The 17,528-nt window shown below is 44.2% G+C and overlaps 1 protein-coding gene across 2 annotated transcripts in view; it reads right to left on the reverse strand.

Annotated features, from left to right (window-relative positions):
* Positions 1–3,166: 3,166 nt before the first annotated feature.
* HMBS (hydroxymethylbilane synthase) overlaps positions 3,167–17,528 on the reverse strand; it is a 37,210-nt gene continuing 22,848 nt past the window's right edge. For both annotated transcript variants that reach the window (XM_089678588.1, XM_089678587.1), the window contains exons 10-14: positions 10,909–10,947; positions 10,678–10,797; positions 9,529–9,582; positions 9,315–9,401; positions 3,167–5,772 (exon numbers count right to left, since the gene is read on the reverse strand). In XM_089678588.1, the coding sequence (XP_089534714.1) occupies positions 5,599–5,772; positions 9,315–9,401; positions 9,529–9,582; positions 10,678–10,797; positions 10,909–10,947 (474 nt within the window). In that variant the 3' untranslated portion in view covers positions 3,167–5,598. The remainder of the gene's footprint in view (positions 5,773–9,314; positions 9,402–9,528; positions 9,583–10,677; positions 10,798–10,908; positions 10,948–17,528) is intronic.

The raw sequence follows: 17,528 nt of genomic DNA on the forward strand, positions 1-17,528 counted from the left end.
TAATCAAATAAAATGTTCATTTTTAATATTTTGTTGAGAATCCTTTACTGGCAATGACTGCCTGAAGTCTGGAACCCATGGACATTACCAAAGACTGGGTTTCCTCCTTTCTGATGCTTTGCCAGGCTCTAACTGCAGCTGTCTTCATTTGTTCTTTGTGGCTCTTTCTGCCTTTGGTTTTGTCTTCAGCAAGTGAAATGCATGCTCAATTGGGATGAGATCAGGTGATTAACTCGGCCATTGCAGAATATTCCAAAGACTCACTAACGACCTGCTAACCACCAAAGCGAATGGCCACTACTCAGTCCTCCTACTCCTCGACCTCTCCGCGGCCTTCGACACAGTCGACCACCCCCTCCTCCTTACTAAACCACACTCCCTTGGCTTTAGGGACTCTGCTCTCTCCTGGTTCTCCTCTTACCTATCCCAACACTCCTTCAGTGTTACCTATAACGCTGCCACCTCCCCCTCTTTGTTGGTGTCCCCCAAGGCTCTGTCCTCGGACACCTCTTCATCTACACCTCCTCCCTTGGCAAACTGATACACTCCCACGGCTTCAACTATCATCTCTATGCCGATGACACGCAAATTTACCTCTCCACCCCTCACCTCACCCCCTCACTCTCCGCCCGCATCACCCACCTCCTAAACGACATAGACTGGATGTCGCTCCATTTCCTCAAGTTAAACCTTTCCAAAACCAAGCTCCTAGTTTTCCCCCCAGCCTGCGCCCCCCCCCCATCCTCTCCATCATGACTAACAATGCCACCATCAATCCCACCCCACACGCCAAAGTTCTAGGTGTCACTCTAGACTCAAACCTTTCCTTCCAACCTCATGTCCAATCACTATCAAATTCATGCAGGCTCCACCTCTGCAACATCTCCAAGATACGTATGTTCCTCACCCCAGACACCACTAAACAACTCGTACACTCCCTTATTATCTCATGCCAGGACTTCACCCATCCTCTGGAACTCGCTACCCCAATCCATCAGACTGTCACCTACCCTCCTCACCTTCAGGCGCATCCTGAAAACCCTTCTCTTCAGGGAAGCCTACCCCACCCTCACCTAACAGCTGTTCTCCTCTCCTCCTACCACTCCATCCCCCACAGCCACTTCCTCCTGTACCTCTACTCCCTCCCTCCTAGATTGTAAGCTCGAAAAAGCAGGGCCCTCGAACCCCTCGTGTATTGTTGTTTTGTTACGGTATTGTCCCCCCACTTTAATGTACAGCGCTGAGCAAACCTTTTGGCGCTATATAAACACTGAATAATAATAATAATCCACTTTTTCCTTCAAAAACTCCTGGGTTGCTTTTGCAGTGTGCTTTGGATCATTGTCCATCTGTACTGTGAGGCACCGTCCAATCAACTTTTCTGCATTGGCTGAATCTGGGCTGACAGTATATCCCTAATGACCCAGTGCCACTTGTAGTTTCATCCATCCAAAGAATGCTTTTCCAGAACTGGGGGGTGGAGGAAGTCAGGGATTGAATAAGTGAAGGGAGCTGGGGAAGTCAGAAAATGGGGGGGGGGGAGTGGAGGTAGAGGAAGACAGGGAATGAAGTCAGGGAATAGATAAGGTGAGGGGGCAGGGGAAATTGGGGAATAGAGAAGGGGCAAGGTGGGGAAAGTCAGGGAAGGGATAAGGTGAGGGGGCAGGGAAAGTCAGTAAATGGATGAGAAAACGCAGTGAGGGAATGGATGGGGGGGGGGGGGGGGGGGAGGTTGATGGGGTCAGGGAATGGAAAAGGGGTGGGGGTAGAGGACATCAATGAATTGATAGGGGATAGGAAGCCAAGGAATGAATGAGGGGGGGGAGAAGAAGTAAGGGAATGACCAAGTGCAGAGGGTAAAGAAAGTCTGGGAATGGACAAGGGAAAGGAGAAATGGTGACATCAGGGCATGGATGAACTATGTGGAATAGAGGGATTCAGGGAATAGAGACAGGAAGGTGGGAAGGGAAGTCAGGAAATGTGAGGTTGGAGGGGGGGGGGGAGAATTACTCTCTGAGATCCCATTAATTTTCAGTGGAATAGAAATACAAATGCAGTGCAGCACACCATAACATACTACTGTGCGTTGGGGTGCACTGCAAAGGAAAGGTGTTTGTCCAACTGAATATGCTGCCTTAGGTGTGAATGAGCCCTACAATTGGAAGATAGATCTGCTACAAACAGATTCTACAAAGGCCTGGTAAAGGTCAGAACATATTGCAGACTGCAAACTCCAACGCATGCATTGGTGTGCGCTGCAGCCCAACTCTGCACAAAAAAGGGTTGTTTACATTTTAGCACAATACAACATTTCATATAAATTCCTATCAGCAGTGAAAGGGAAGGGAAATCTCATAGATGAACACTTGGAATGGAATGGGGAGGGGTTATCACTTGTGGCAATGTTTTCATTGTGCTTTGTGTCTTCCTGTCCTAGTGACACCTTTTCCCCTTGTGTTCATAAGCCTGATTGAAATGGTGAATGTGGAAGTCCTGGGGGCAAGACAAAAGTTGTTTTAAAAAAGCTCTGCAGACCTTTATTTAACAAAAAGACATGGAGCCACATTTTTTTTTTTAATAGAATATACACGGTTAAAACAAAATAGATGGCAGAAAAATGTTATCTGGATTTGTATGTAGACCAGTGTTTCTCAACCTTTTTTCAGTCAAGGCACCCTTTAAAATCATGGACAGTCTTGAAGCACCCCATTCTAAAATGTGAAAAACTATTCTAATAGTTTTATATAATGCAGCAACATCCACACGCGGAGGACACCCAACATTAGAGGTGATTTATCCTTCCAAAGCAAATACACTTTTGCACACTGGTACCGACTAGTATTCCATTGTTTCTCTTCTCCCTCACTGAGCTAATGTGACCCCAGCACTGATTGAGAGGGGCAGGGGAGGGTCAAACTAGGATGCCACGCGCTCCCGGAGCCGCGCATGCGCGGTTAGAATGGGAGGACGTCATAGGACTCCCTCCCAGAACGAGAGAACCGCCTTGCGCCCGTCATTGTACTATATGGCAGGTGGGAGGCGGTTAAAAACAGACAACTAGATTGACAAAGGGCATGGTGAGGGTCTAAATGACAATGAATGGTTACAAAAACTGGCTAGCTTTGCTCAGGATAAACAAACAAAATCTGATGAAAATGATGCATAGTCTGGGTAATTCAGATGTATTTATTAAAAATGTACTACATAGTCACAGTTTGCTTTTCTCTGTTGATTACAATTATAGAAATTTGCATGACAAAATATTTATTACATCAAGGCACCATAATCATAGCACACTGAACATACTTAATCAAGTTTAGAAAATTGTATTTCTAAAAAAAATGTGTAAATAAATGGAACACAGGGCTCACGCATATGGCACATTTGTAAACGTATGAAGGCTGTGCATTCACTGGTTTTAGGAGAGCATAAAATGGGTGTCAGGAGACGCAGGCTGTGTACGGGATGGGCGTCAGGACGAGGGTTGTGTACGGGATGGGCGTCAGGGGACGAGGGTTGTGTACGGGATGGGCGTCAGGGGACGAGGGTTGTGTACGGGATGGGCGTCAGGGGACGAGGGTTGTGTACGGGATGGGCGTCAGGGGACGAGGGTTGTGTACGGGATGGGCGTCAGGGGACGAGGGTTGTGTACGGGATGGGCGTCAGGGGACGAGGGTTGTGTACGGGATGGGCGTCAGGGGACGAGGGTTGTGTACGGGATGGGCGTCAGGGGACGAGGGTTGTGTACGGGATGGGCGTCAGGGGACGAGGGTTGTGTACGGGATGGGCGTCAGGGGACGAGGGTTGTGTACGGGATGGGCGTCAGGGGACGAGGGTTGTGTACGGGATGGGCGTCAGGGGATGCAGGCTGTGTACGGGATGGGCGTCAGGGGATGCAGGCTGTGTACGGGATGGGCGTCAGGAGACGCAGGTTGTGTACGGGATGGGCGTCAGGAGACGCAGGTTGTGTACGGGATGGGTGTCAGGTGCACATGCTGTGCATGGGATGGGTGTCAGGGGGCGCAGGCTGTGCATGGGATGGGTGTCAGGGGGCGCAGGCTGTGCATGGGATGGGTGTCAGGGGGCGCAGGTTGTGCTTGGGATGGGTGTCAGGGGGCGCAGGTTGTGCATGGGATGGGTGTAAGGGGGCGCAGGCTGTGCATGGGATGGGTGTCAGGGGGCGCAGGCTGTGTATGGGATGGGTGTCAGGGGGCGCAGGCTGTGTATGGGATGGCTGTCAGGTGGCACAAAAAAAAAAAGCTTTAAAAGGTGTATTTATCTTTTCCAAGTCAATTCAAATCTTACAAAAAAAAAAACAGCTAAATTTGGACTTTAACTAAACCCTATGAAAAAAAGCAAATTACAGAAAAAGCACACAGTGAAGTCTGAGTACTTTGCTTCATTGTCAGTACGTCCTTACAGTACTTTCAATCTGTGATCACACTATGATCCACATACCATATGCATGAACTCTATATCTGAATATACATTCTCTAGATGGTTGGTGGTTTTGAGATAACCAAAACCTACATGAAATAACTGGTATAAAAAGTCAAATGCTTTAGTAATGCAAGTGGTTTTATATATCTGAAATACAGTTTAAAGCGGAATTCCATATATGGCATTTTTTACATCGTTACATTGGTCCTTCATGTATCATACCTGGCCAGTCCTCCTGGAAGCTGCAAATCATTGCTACTACAATGATTTCCAGTAGCTTCTGGGTCCCATGCTGAGCAACTGCCCTGCAAAGCATTCTCTGATTGGACCAAATTGGGAGAGGTGGGGCAATGACATCACAATCTCCACCTCACCCACCACAGAATGCTATGTATAGTTATATTGGTCCAAGCTGGACCTATAGAACTATGTAAAAATATCTATACCAGGAATTCATCTTTAATAACTGATCAAAACAGGAAAATGCATTACCAAGTCACAAGAAATGTGTGTAAAGTGAACCCGTCCTGAGAAAAAAATGACAAAAACTAGTATTAGCATGGAAGAGCATGTACTATATGGTGCCCTTACGTATCTTTCTGGTTTGTGTAAATGCTGTCCCAGAGTAGCCTGGGATGTGGGCTATATAGAACTGCAAACATTTATCCAATGCAGTGCTTTAGAATAGGGAAGACAGGAATGGTACATGGTGATTGCTGTTCTTTGCACCTCTGTTTATAAATATTTTCTGAGGGTAATTTCATGTTAAGAGCACTCAGTAGCAGCACACAGTTAAAAGAATACTACTGCTTAACTAAAACATTCTTTTTTTGTCAAAATAATTAAATTAGATATTTCTACAGGTGATCAAAAATATTGTTTTTGCCTTGAGACAATCTTGACACCTCAAAAACCTCACCCTCTGCATTACTCCTACTGTGGTATCACTGTCTGGAGAATTTCAAAAAGACTTAATAGTAATCCAGTTCCACAGGAGGTCTACAAATACAAACCCAATGTCTAATTCTCAAAGCAGTGATGCATGGGAAAAAAAAAAAAAAAAGAGGATGGAGAAAAACAGAGTAGACAATGTCTTTTAAGGATATCCATGTCCCAGAACTGAAGAGGCACATATTCTTGAACTGTAGTGATATACTATTATCTGGCATCATTTAGCTGTCTAGCCACAGTCAGGATCTCTTTGGCCCCTTTGTTTAGTAACAGGTCCGCTAGACCTGTTCCTAACGTTTCAGCAGCTTCCAGAGCTTTATGAGGTACTCCAACTGCCGTGATACCCACATGTTGGGCATCATCATCTGGACATTCACCTTCCTGTAAGTGAAACATACATGTGTGGTTTAGTCAGTAGTCATTACTGTACACAATTATAATTTGCAGATTATCACTGAGCTTTGTTAGCATTTTATATTAAAAGCTAAAGAAGTCAACGTGTATTAAACATTTAAAAAGTGTACTTTGTAAATAAACATAAAAGTCTTCCTCATCAGTTCAGAGAACCCTCCTATGCCTCCACAGAATTACTTAAAAGACACATTTTCATATAGGAAATCGCTGTGACTTCTTTGACTAAAAAAAAAAAAAGAATGTAAAGGTTTCTATTCAGGATAACAGAGCATAAAACGTTAAGGAAAATTTAAACAATGGCTTAGTCATTTACATTGAATACCTTGAAAAGGAAATTATAGTGGTGGTACATATTTTACAGGTGAAACTTGAAAAATTAGAATATCGTGCAAAAATTCATTTATTTCAGTAATGCAACTTAAAAGGTGAAACTAATATATGAGAGACTCATTACATGCAAAGCAAGATAGTTCAAGCCGTGATTTGTTACAATTGTGATGATTATGGCTTACAGCTCATGAAAACCCCAAATCCACAATCTCAGAAAATTAGAATATTGTGAAAAGGTGAAATATTCTAGGCTCAAAGTGTCCCACTATAATCAGCTAATTAAATCCCAACACCTGCGAAGGGTTCCTGAGCCTTTAAATGGTCTCTCAGTCTGGTTCAGTAGGAATCACAATCATGGGAAAGACTGCTAACCTGATAGTTGTGCAGAAAACCATCATTGTCACCCTCCATAAGGAGGGAAAGCCTCAAAAGGTAATTTCAAAAGAAGTTTGATGTTCCCAAAGCGCTGTAACAAAGCACATTAATAGAAAGTTATGTGGAAGGGAAAAGTGTGGAAGAAAAAGGTGCACAAGCAGCAGGGATGACCGCAGCCTGGAGAGGATTGTCAGGAAAAGGCCATTCAAAAGTGTTGGGGACTATCACAAGGAGTGGACTGAGGCTGGAGTCAGTGCATCAAGACCCACCACACACAGACGGATCCTGGACATGGGCTTCAAATGTCGTATTCCTCTTGTCAAGCTGCTCCTGAACAACAAACGTCAGAAGCGTCTTACCTGGGCTAAAGAAAAACATACCTGGTCTGTTGCTCAGTGGTCCAAAGTCCTCTTTTCTGATGAGAGCAACTTTTGCATCTCATTTGGAAACCAAGGACCCAGAGTATGGAGGAAGAATGGAGAGGCACACACTGCAAGATGCTTAAAGTCCAGTGTGAAGTTTCCACAGTCTGTGTAGATTTGGGGAGCCATGTCATCTGCTGGTGTTGGTCCACTGTGCTTCATTAAGTCCAGGGTCAACGTAGCCGTCTACCAGGAGATTTTGGAGCACTTCATGCTTCCTTCCGCAGACTAGCTTTATGGGGATGCTGACTTTATTTTCCAGCAGGACTTGGCACCTGCCCACACTGCCAAAAGCACCAAAACCTGGTTCAATGACCGTGGGATTACTGTGCTGGATTGGCCAGCAAACTCACCTCACCTGAACCCCATAGAGAATCTATGAGGCATTGCCAAGAGAAAGATGACAGACATGAGACTGATGGCTCACGGCTTGAACTATCTTGCTTTGCATGTAATGAGTCCATCTCATATATTAGTTTCACCTTTTAAGTTGCATTACTGAAATAAATGAACTTTTGCACGATATTCTAATTTTTTGAGTTTCACCTGTATTTATATATTTTGATCAAGGCAAATTAAAAACACTATTTTTCATTCCTACACAGTATTCAGGTATAACATTTTGTATATTATTATTATGTTTTCTGTTCAGACAGAAGGTGGAGCTCTATTTTTCTTTTCTCATTTACATTGGTATCTCATTCTCAGCTTTAGGGAAAAAATGTCCAGTGCTGGTGAAAGTGAATGGGGTCAATTTATATAACATAGATCAGCCTTTCTCAACCTGGAGCCCAGAGAAGGGTTTCTTAATTGTCAGGTCTCAGGAAACCCCTGCTAGAGCAAATCATTGGGGGTCAGTGGGACAAATGAACCTTACAACCATGGCCAGAATGTCACTCTAACAGACAGCTCAAAGATCACTGGTGTCATGCAGCAGACTCTGCCAAGTGGCACTGATCCTGAAACAATGTGGGAACTGTCAAAACAGGAGGTAAGTCATCCACAGCTCAAGGAACCCCTAGCAACCTCTAGAGCAGTGGTTCTCAACCTTTCTAACGCCGCGACCCCTTAATACAGTTCCTCATGTTGTGGTGACCCCCAACCATAAAATTATTTTCGTTGCTACTTCAGAACTGTAATTTTGCAGTGGGAGGAATAGTGCCCCATCATTGGTATCAGTGGGAGGACTAGCGCCCCATCGTTGGTGTCAGTGGGGGGAGGAATAGCGCCCCATCGTTGGTGTCAGTGGGGGGAGGAATAGCGCCCCATCGTTGGTGTCAGTGGGGGGAGGAATAGCGCCCCATCGTTGGTGTCAGTGGGGGGAGGAATAGCGCCCCATCGTTGGTGTCAGTGGGGGGAGGAATAGCGCCCCATCGTTGGTGTCAGTGGGGGGAGGAATAGCGCCCCATCGTTGGTGTCAGTGGGGGGAGGAATAGCGCCCCATCGTTGGTGTCAGTGGGGGGAGGAATAGCGCCCCATCGTTGGTGTCAGTGGGGGGAGGAATAGCGCCCCATCGTTGGTGTCAGTGGGGGGAGGAATAGCGCCCCATCGTTGGTATTAGTGACACAAATGATGGGGCACTATTCCTCCCACTGACACCAATGATACTTAGCTTGCTGACCCCTGCTCCAGCCTGGGCTCGCTCTCTCCCTCTCCCATCTACAGCCTGCAGAAGCAAAATTTGCACTTACCTGTCAGCTGTCTTCCTTCTCTGGCCTCTCTCCTCTTCACTCGGTCTTGCAGCTCCCTCGATCTTCTTCGATCTGCCGCTCGGCTCCTCCTCTCCAAGCTCCACCTCCTCGCCGGTGATTGGCCGCCTGTGTGCCTCTCCTGAGCTACAGTTCCGGTGGCCAATCAGCGGCGAGGAGGCGGAGCTGTTGAGTGATCCCGGAGGTGTGGCCAGGTTACAGGGGCAGCATATCATCCCGCCCACAGATCGCGAGACAGAGCAGCGGTGTCTCGGTTCCTAAGACCATCGGAAATATGTGTTTTCCGATGGTCTTAGGCGACCCCTGGGAAATGGTCGTTCGACCCCCAAAGGGGTCGCGACCCCCAGGTTGAGAACCGCTGCTCTAGAGGAACTCTAGTTGAGAATGGCTAACACAGACTGTCCACTTAGGAAAGTGAATATTGACTAAGTTTAGTAAATAAGAAGCTGTTTATTTCAATGATCCAATTGTGTGCTAGCAAAAGTCCACATTTTATTTTTTTTATTTTTTTAGAAAAGGAAAAAAAATAAATCTACACACATTCCAAATAATTCTTTATCATTGTGGTTTGTGGTACCTATTTTTTGCATTGACTAAAGTTTTCTTATGTGTAGTCCTTGTATGTTTAATACATTTTTAGGGCAGCAGTAAACCTGTTTATCCATGCCCTCACCTCATTTCGGAAAACAACACATGTCTGCATTGTCTCTTTAAGGCATTCTGAACCATCAAGGCTGTAGACCGCTCCAGTTAAATACAGCTGCATAACAGAAACAACAAAAGTTTACAAAGTATCTGATCATCAAACACAAAAAAATATAAAACCTTCAACCTGAAACAGAACAAAGGAGAGTCAAGATTTTGAATCCCCACTCATAATTCATTACCTGGGAGTCTTGTAAAACTGTACTCACAGCTACAGGCACACTGCAACCACCCTCCTATAAGAAAATAATATATCTTGTATTAAATACTAATCACGTTGTTTTATATGTTTGCATGGCAAGTCAGCTTTCTGCATTTTTTTCAGCTTCTTCCTCTGCCTGGTTTCTACTTCTGTGTCCCCATTGGGGAAATTCAGTCTCCTGATCTGCCCTGGTGACCAATGTGAGTGAAACAAAAAATGAGGGGAAATCTAAGATATAACAGATGTCACCAGAACAGGAGTAGATGAGAAATCTTGTAATGGACACACCATTTCTGTGGAATTACTCTTATTTACTCTGTTATGTTTACAGGCCAGAAAGTGAAGGCAACTCTCACCAATGAGGTAAAAGAAGATATAAAACCCTCACAAAGGTTCTTACCGATACCTACTCTATCCAAAACGAGAAGAATAATGGCTGGATTTCCATATCAAGCCACTATATTTCTCAAAATTCTTCCACGTTCTTTTAGGTAAAGCTGGCCACAAACTCATCTCTGTACAGTCTACTTTAGATTATGCAGCAACTACACAATCTGTATTTGGTCAGGTAGGCCTTTGCGCTATATAGTTGTTGACAAATCTTGGGTAGATTACACAAAGAGACTTAAAAAAATCTATATATATGTTAAGCATAAAATCAAACGCTCCAATTCTTTCAGCTACAGGAATACTAAATGTGTATGTAACTCTTTATTCATTATACTATGCTATGCAGAGCAATACAAAGCAGTGTGCAGGAGCTGACAGGGGAGAGATCTGTATTGTTTACATACAGACCTCTCCCCCTGTCAGTGATACTCAGTGATCGCCGGGTGCCAGCAGGGAATTACCAGCCGGGACCCAGCGATCAACAGCTGAGGCACGCGCCCCCTACCCGGAAATGTGAAATCATGTATATTCAGTATTTCTGCTATAGGGTGGTGGGCAAGTGGTTAAACTTTAAAAAAAACAATTGTTCTCTATGGTGCCTGTTCACACCTGATTGCGTGAACAGGCACCATAGAGAACAATTGATTTTCTAAGTTTGAGCATCTTTGGAGATTCAAACTTTGACCTTCAGGCTACAAAATGCTCAAGTGTGAATGCAGCCTTAATGTGTTCCCCTTACCAGTCGCCTCATGAAAGCTCTTTCAGCGATACAGCGTAAAACAGTCTGAGGATCCTGAAGGGCAGACACCATGTTCAAGATATGCTGGTCCTTGGCTCTAACCTCCACAGCCAAGGCTCCCTACAGAGAAATGCACGATTACTACATGCTATATACCTGAATGACACAATTAAACAGATTTCTATTTAAAAAGGCCAAAAAGTAAGAGACTGTCTGTATGCAAATGCTTACCTGACCCACTGCATAGAGGCACTCTTCGGGTGAAAGGATCTACAAGAAGAGAAAATATACATTTAAGCAGGCTGAACAGCTGTCCTGTAAGTACTGTGTACTAAACCCCATTGGGCTCAAAGTGTATCTATGGGTAAAAACAAAAAGAAAACATATCTTACAGAACATACAATGGGTTGTACACTGTCCCTGTGTGACTTCTAATTTAATAAAACATCCAGCAATTCTGTCAAAAACACACATCTCATCTCCTTTAGAACAGGTGTCAGCACTGGCACAATGTAATGGCTTTTATTTAACCCTTTCACGCCTAAGGGTAAAAAAAATCTAAATGCCTAAGCACAATTCTGCAACGTTGACATGTGATAGTAAAACCGTACATATCACCACAACTACTTTGTACATCCGGGTGGATTATACCTTGATTTTTTTTCAGGACAAATTGGGCTTTCATTTGGTGGTAAATGGTAATGGATATCTCCTGATTTTTTTAATTATCAATGGAAAACTGTCCCAAAATAGTAAAAAAAAAAAAAATTCTTTTTTCTTTTATTTAGCTGTGTGTTTCTTGTTACGACTATAACCTACCACCAAAGAACAACCCAAAATAAATTCTCCAGTTCTTGACGATCGCAGCAATACCATATATGTGTATGTTATTTGTTGTTTGTACCTGCAGTACAGCCCAGAAACAATAGTGTTCATTTTGTTTTGTGTTTTACCTAAAACACACTGACATTAACACTAATTGACACTCATACCAATTTTTTTTTTTTTTTTAAATCCTGACCTTTGACCCTGACCTTGACCCAAACACTAACCCTGGCACTGAACTAGATCAAACCTTGATCTGGGTATTTTTCTTTATTTTTTCTTTTATTTTTTAACATTTATCTTTTTTTTTTTTTTTTTTTATTACAAACATTTTTTTTTCTCTCTATGCCAGGAGTTAGAGCGATACAATGTATCTCTCTTCTAGATTCATAGAGAGAGAAAAAAGCAAGGGGGCCGGGCAGTACAGTGACTGATCACTGTGATAGCCAATCAGAGGCTATCACAGCGATCATGTGACCCGGAATCGGGAGTCCCGGGTCCCGACCGGGGCTCTCAGTGACACCGCGGTCTCAGTGCTGGGAGCGCGCTGAGCGGCACGCTCCCAGCACAAAGACAGGTACGCAAATATGCGGCCCAACAGAAAAAAAACCCAGTTCTGTGAGGCCGCATATTTGTGTGACGTCGGCGTCAAGGGGTTCAACAACCACTGCCCCTTGGTGTATCTGAAGCCAAAGGAGAGTGACTGGCTTGGTCAATCATTCCTTCCCCCATAAATGGCTCCACTTCTCAGCAGGGGTAAAGGGAAGGAAAGTATGTCCATGTTCAGTATTAATGCTGCTAACATTCATTGCCTGTGTTGCAGATACTATCACAACAGGTCCTAAGCAGCAACTATTTTCAAGAAAAGATGATGTCTCACTGCCTACTGTTCTTAGTCACGTGTCTGCCTGACTATGCCCATTCTCATAGGCTAGGTTTAGACATGTGTCTAAACCGCCACTTCTCTGAAAGGCGATCTGCATTCAGATTGCTTTTCAGAGGCATTTGGCAGGCGGTGGGGAGGCGATATGATGCCTACTCACCACCTGTTTTAACCCCCTGTACTAACATGATGTAACCATGTGCACTGCATAGTTGCGGGGTGTTTGCAGAGCTTCCCATTTCACTTGAATGGGTCGCACTCGGTGGGCTTGCTGCCCGCTGAGCGTAACATGACCGAAGTTTTGCATCGCGACAATGGTATCCCTATTTGTTGCCTTTGCACCTTTGGGGGTGGGGGCAAAAAAACTGGCTCAACCATGCATTTTTAATGGCCACCAACCCCAAACAAATAACTATATAAAAACAAGAAATCTTGTCAATTTGTGTGTGATTTGTAGTAATGCAGGCACGGGTCACTGTAGACAGGGAGACATTTAGTGCTGTGGATTTTGTAGGGTGCAGGCCCGAAAGACGCAAACTGAGTAAGAGGCGTCTGTAAGTTGGGGAGAGATATATGTTGTGAGGTCAAATATAGTAAAATATCATCTATGAAAAGGGTGTTTTGTTTTTTTTTGCCGGAAGCCGGCTATTTCTAAACCTTTGATATCAGGGTGAGATCGGATTAGAGCGGCAAGGGGCTCGAGTGCTAATATAAAGAGAAGGGGGGAGAAAGGGCACCCTTGGCGGCCCCCCCCTCCCTTTATGGGGAGCAAGGGGGTTTGTATCCAATGGTTCTGGATCGTAGCTGCAGGAATACTATATGGTATAAGGCTGAAATCCACTTCAAAAATTCATCCCTCATACTAGCGCTGTAGGGCCAAACGTAAATAGGTCCATGATAACGCGTTGAACGCTTTATTCATGTCCAATGAAAGAAGCATCAATTCTTGGGAGTGACTGCTGGCTAAGTGGCTAAGTGGCTAAGCAATAGTGTACAACGTACGTGGTCAGGGTCTGTGGGGTGAGCTATCTCCCCAGCAGGGACTGCATTTCAGAATAATGAAACTCCAAGAGAGGTCTCACTTTGTCCCTGGCAACTATATATAATTACAGTGGGGATCGAAAGTTTGGGCACCCCAGCTAAACATTTGTATTAGGGCTCGTTCACACTAGGCTGTTTTGCCAACGCTTGCCAAACGCCCCTATAGCGTTTGGCAAGCGTTGGTCCGGTGTTTGCGGAGCGTTTTTAACGCTCGGCAAACGCTCCGCAAACGCCGCATGCGCGGTTTAGCGGCGGTTGCTAGGCGTTTGCCGAGCGTTAATAACGCCCCACAAACGCCTATAATGCATTTGAGTGGTGTTACCGCTCCGCAAACGCCCCGCAACCGCGTCGCAACCGCACCGCAAACGCCGGCCGGGCGTTTGCGGAGCGGCACCATAGACGAGAATAGGAGGCTTCAAAGCCTCCTGACTCGACCGGAGGCGTCCGTTTTGCCGCGACGCAATGCAAACGCTCCTGTTCGAACAGCAGCATGTGCTGTAATGTGCAGAGTTGGCAGAGGCGTTTGGGAAGCGGTAAAAACGCTTCCCAAACGCCTCTCTGCCGCCTGCACACAAGGCTAGTGTGAACGTAGCCTTAATGTGCATAAAGAAGCCAAGGAAAGATGGAAAAATCTCCAAAAGGCATCAAATTACAGATTAGACATTCTTATAATATGTCAACAAAAGTTAGATTTTATTTCCATCATTTACACTTTCAAAATAACAGAAAACAAAAAAATGTAATCTGCAAAAGTTTGGGCACCCTGCAGAATTTATAGCATGCACTGCCCCCTTTGCAAAGCTGAGACCTGCCAGTGTCATGGATTGTTCTCAATCATCGTCTGGGAAGACCAGGTGATGTCAATCTCAAAGGTTTTAAATGCCCAGACTCATCTGACCTTGCCCCAACAATCAGCACCATGGGTTCTTCTAAGCAGTTGTCTAGAAAACTGAAACTGAAAATAGTTGACGCTCACAAAGCTGGAGAAGGCTATAAGAAGATAGCAAAGCGTTTTCAGATGTCAATATCCTTCGGAATGTAATTAAGAAATGGCAGTCATCAGGAACAGTGGAAGTTAAAGCAAGATCTGGAAGACCAAGAAAAATATCAGACAGAACAGCTCGCAGGATTGTGAAAAAACAATTCAAAACCCACGTTTGACTGCACAATCCCTCCAGAAAGATCTGGCAGACACTGGAGTTGTGGTACACTATTCCACTATAAAGAGATACTTGTACAAATATGGTCTTCATGGAAGAGTCATCAGAATAAAACCTCTTCTACATTCTCACCACAAAAATCATCGTTTGAACTTTGCAAATGAACATATAGACAAGCCTGATGCATTTTGGAAACAAGTTCTGTGGACCGATGAGGTTAAAATTGAACTTTTTGGCCGGAATGAGCAAAGGTACGTTTGGAGAAGAAGGGGCACAGAATTTAATGAAAAGAACCTCTGTCCAACTGTTAAGCATGGGGTTGGATCAATCATGCTTTGGGGTTGTGTTGCAGCCAGTGGCACAGGGAACATCTCACGAGTAGAAGGAAAAATGGATTCAATAAAATTTCAGCAAATTTTGGATGGTAACTTGATGCCATCTGTGAAAAAGCTGAAGTTAAAGAGAGGATGGCTTCTACAAATGGATAATGTTCCTAAACACACCTCGAAATCCACGGGGGATTACATCAAGAGGCGTAAACTGAAGGTTTTGCCATGGCCTTCACAATCTCCTGACCTCAACATAATTGAAAATCTATGGAAAGACCTTAAAAGAGCAGTGTGTGACAGACAGCCCAGAAATCTCAAAGAACTGGAAGACTTTTGTAAGGAAGAATGGGCAAAGATACCTCAAACAAGAATTGAAAGACTCTTGGCTGGCCACAAAAAGAGTTTACAAGCTGTGACACTTGCCAAAGGGGGCAGTACAAGATATTAACTCTGCAGGGTGCCCAAACTTTTGCAGATGCCATTTTTTTGTTTTAGGTTATTTTGAAAGTGTAAATGATGGAAATAAAGTCTAACTTTTGTTGACATATTATAAGAATGTCTAATCTGTAATTTGATGCCTTTTGGAGATTTTTCCATCTTTCCTTGGCTTCTTTATGCACATTAATACAAATGTTTAGCTGGGGTGCCCAAACTTTCGATCCCCACTGTATGCTTCATTCACTCTAGTTTCTGGTGAGTGCATGGTGATGGTGGATTGCACTGAAGATTTGCACTATTGGGAATAGTTAGCTAAGTTTGAAGTGAATTCAATTGGACTGTCCTTTTGTATATCAACTTCTAATATTATATGTGGACTGATTACATTTAATATTTAGAATTTATTATACTTATTTAATCACCATGAATTATGCAGTTTTATTTATTTAATTAGCATTCAGCCCTTTAGTCACTATATTGGGCGTAACACATATATAGATTGTTATTTTGACTCACTGGTTACTGGTTTTAGGTTATATATTTTGTCACAGATACATATTTATACTCATATTTTATTATTATATTACATATGTTGTCGGCTGCTTGACGGTGGGGCACGAAGCCTACTTGGTCTTTGTGGATTACCTTTGTTATTATATGGTTCAATCTGGTTGCCAGGGTCTTTGTCAAGATCTTGATGTCTACATTGAATAGCGAAATAGGGCGGTAATTAGCCCACGTTTGCGTATCTTTAGCCCATTTTAGGAAGCATCACTATATGTGCCTTAAGCACATCAGATGTAAGGTGGCCCTCATGCTTAAGTTGATTAAAGGTCTGGGTTAGGATGGGTGCCACTATGTCGGTGAACTTCTTGTAGAACAAGGCCGTAAACCCACCTGGGCCTGCACATTTTGGTAATTTCAGCTCCATAATTGTGCATCTGATTTCGGCTTCCATGAGGTCTGCGCCCAAGTTTGAACGTTGGTCAGCTGTAATTTCCGGGAGGGGGGGGGGGGGGGGGTTTGTCAAAGAAATTCAAAGATCTCCTCTGCGGGAGCCTCCCTTTTGCCCGCATACAATTTGGCAAGATAAAAGTAGAATTCATTGACAATGTGACGTGGATTAAGAGGTGAGTAAATGTTTCCTCGTTTTTAGGGTGTAAAAGTGTTGCTTCGGGGCGAACGAACGAAGACGATTAGCCAGCATAGCGCCAATTTTATTACCGCTTGCATAAAAGTATTGGTGAGACCAGCAAAGGTGGCGTTCCACCTCGTCTGTAAGACAAAGATTTGACATAAGATCTGTGCGCAGTTGTTCAATACACTTCCTATTACGTTCCAATGGAGATTTTTTGAAAAGCTGCGTCGCTGTCTCTAAGTCCTTCTCCAAGGTTAGTTTATCTTGTGTGCATTCTTTACAGCATCGCGAGGATAATTGAATGATGTGGCCACGGATCACCGATTTGTAAGCTTCCCACAAAGTTGTTGGGGATGAGACAGAGTGAGTGTTATTCCAAAAGTAATCTAAAGAATGGATCATTCTGTCTTCCGCTATTTGGGAGAAAGAGTCACCGAGACACCACCCCGAGGAGCGGGGGCTGTGGTGCGACGCATTGCAATGTGCCAAAATAAAGTCATGATCCGACCAAGGGACTGCATGGATCAGGACTGAAGACACTTGAGTCAAAAAAGATGGAATCACCAGAATATGGTCAATTCTAGAATGACTATTATGAGGTTGAGAAAAATAGGTGTAATCTTTAGAAGTAGCATGAACTTCCCGCCACGCATCCACCAAGTAATTGGATTTGAGCACAGTTGCAAAGTCGGAAGATGATGCCGTGGTGGACGAAGCAGTAGGAGGTGATCTGTCCAATCTTGGATTGGATTCACAATCGTATTGATGTCACCACAGAGCAGCAGATGGCCTTTCTGATGGGATTGTAATACGAAAAAGCGCATCTGTCATTGGTTCGGAGCATAATAAGTACAGAGAGTAACTTCCATATCGTGGAGGGTCCCTACAATGATCAAGCATTGACCTTGGGGGTCCGCTATGACACAAATGCGTTGGTACCTACCATCAAGAAAACTCGGCATATGCCCGGAGGACAGGTGGGTTTCCTGTAAACAGGCCAGGTCAAACTTTTGAGCCTGAAGATATTTAAAGACCTT

The sequence above is a fragment of the Staurois parvus genome, unplaced genomic scaffold, assembly GCF_062004578.1.
Source record: "Staurois parvus isolate SC_StPar_1 unplaced genomic scaffold, SC_StPar_1.0 ptg000207l, whole genome shotgun sequence".
Classification (NCBI taxonomy): Eukaryota; Metazoa; Chordata; class Amphibia; order Anura; family Ranidae; genus Staurois; species Staurois parvus.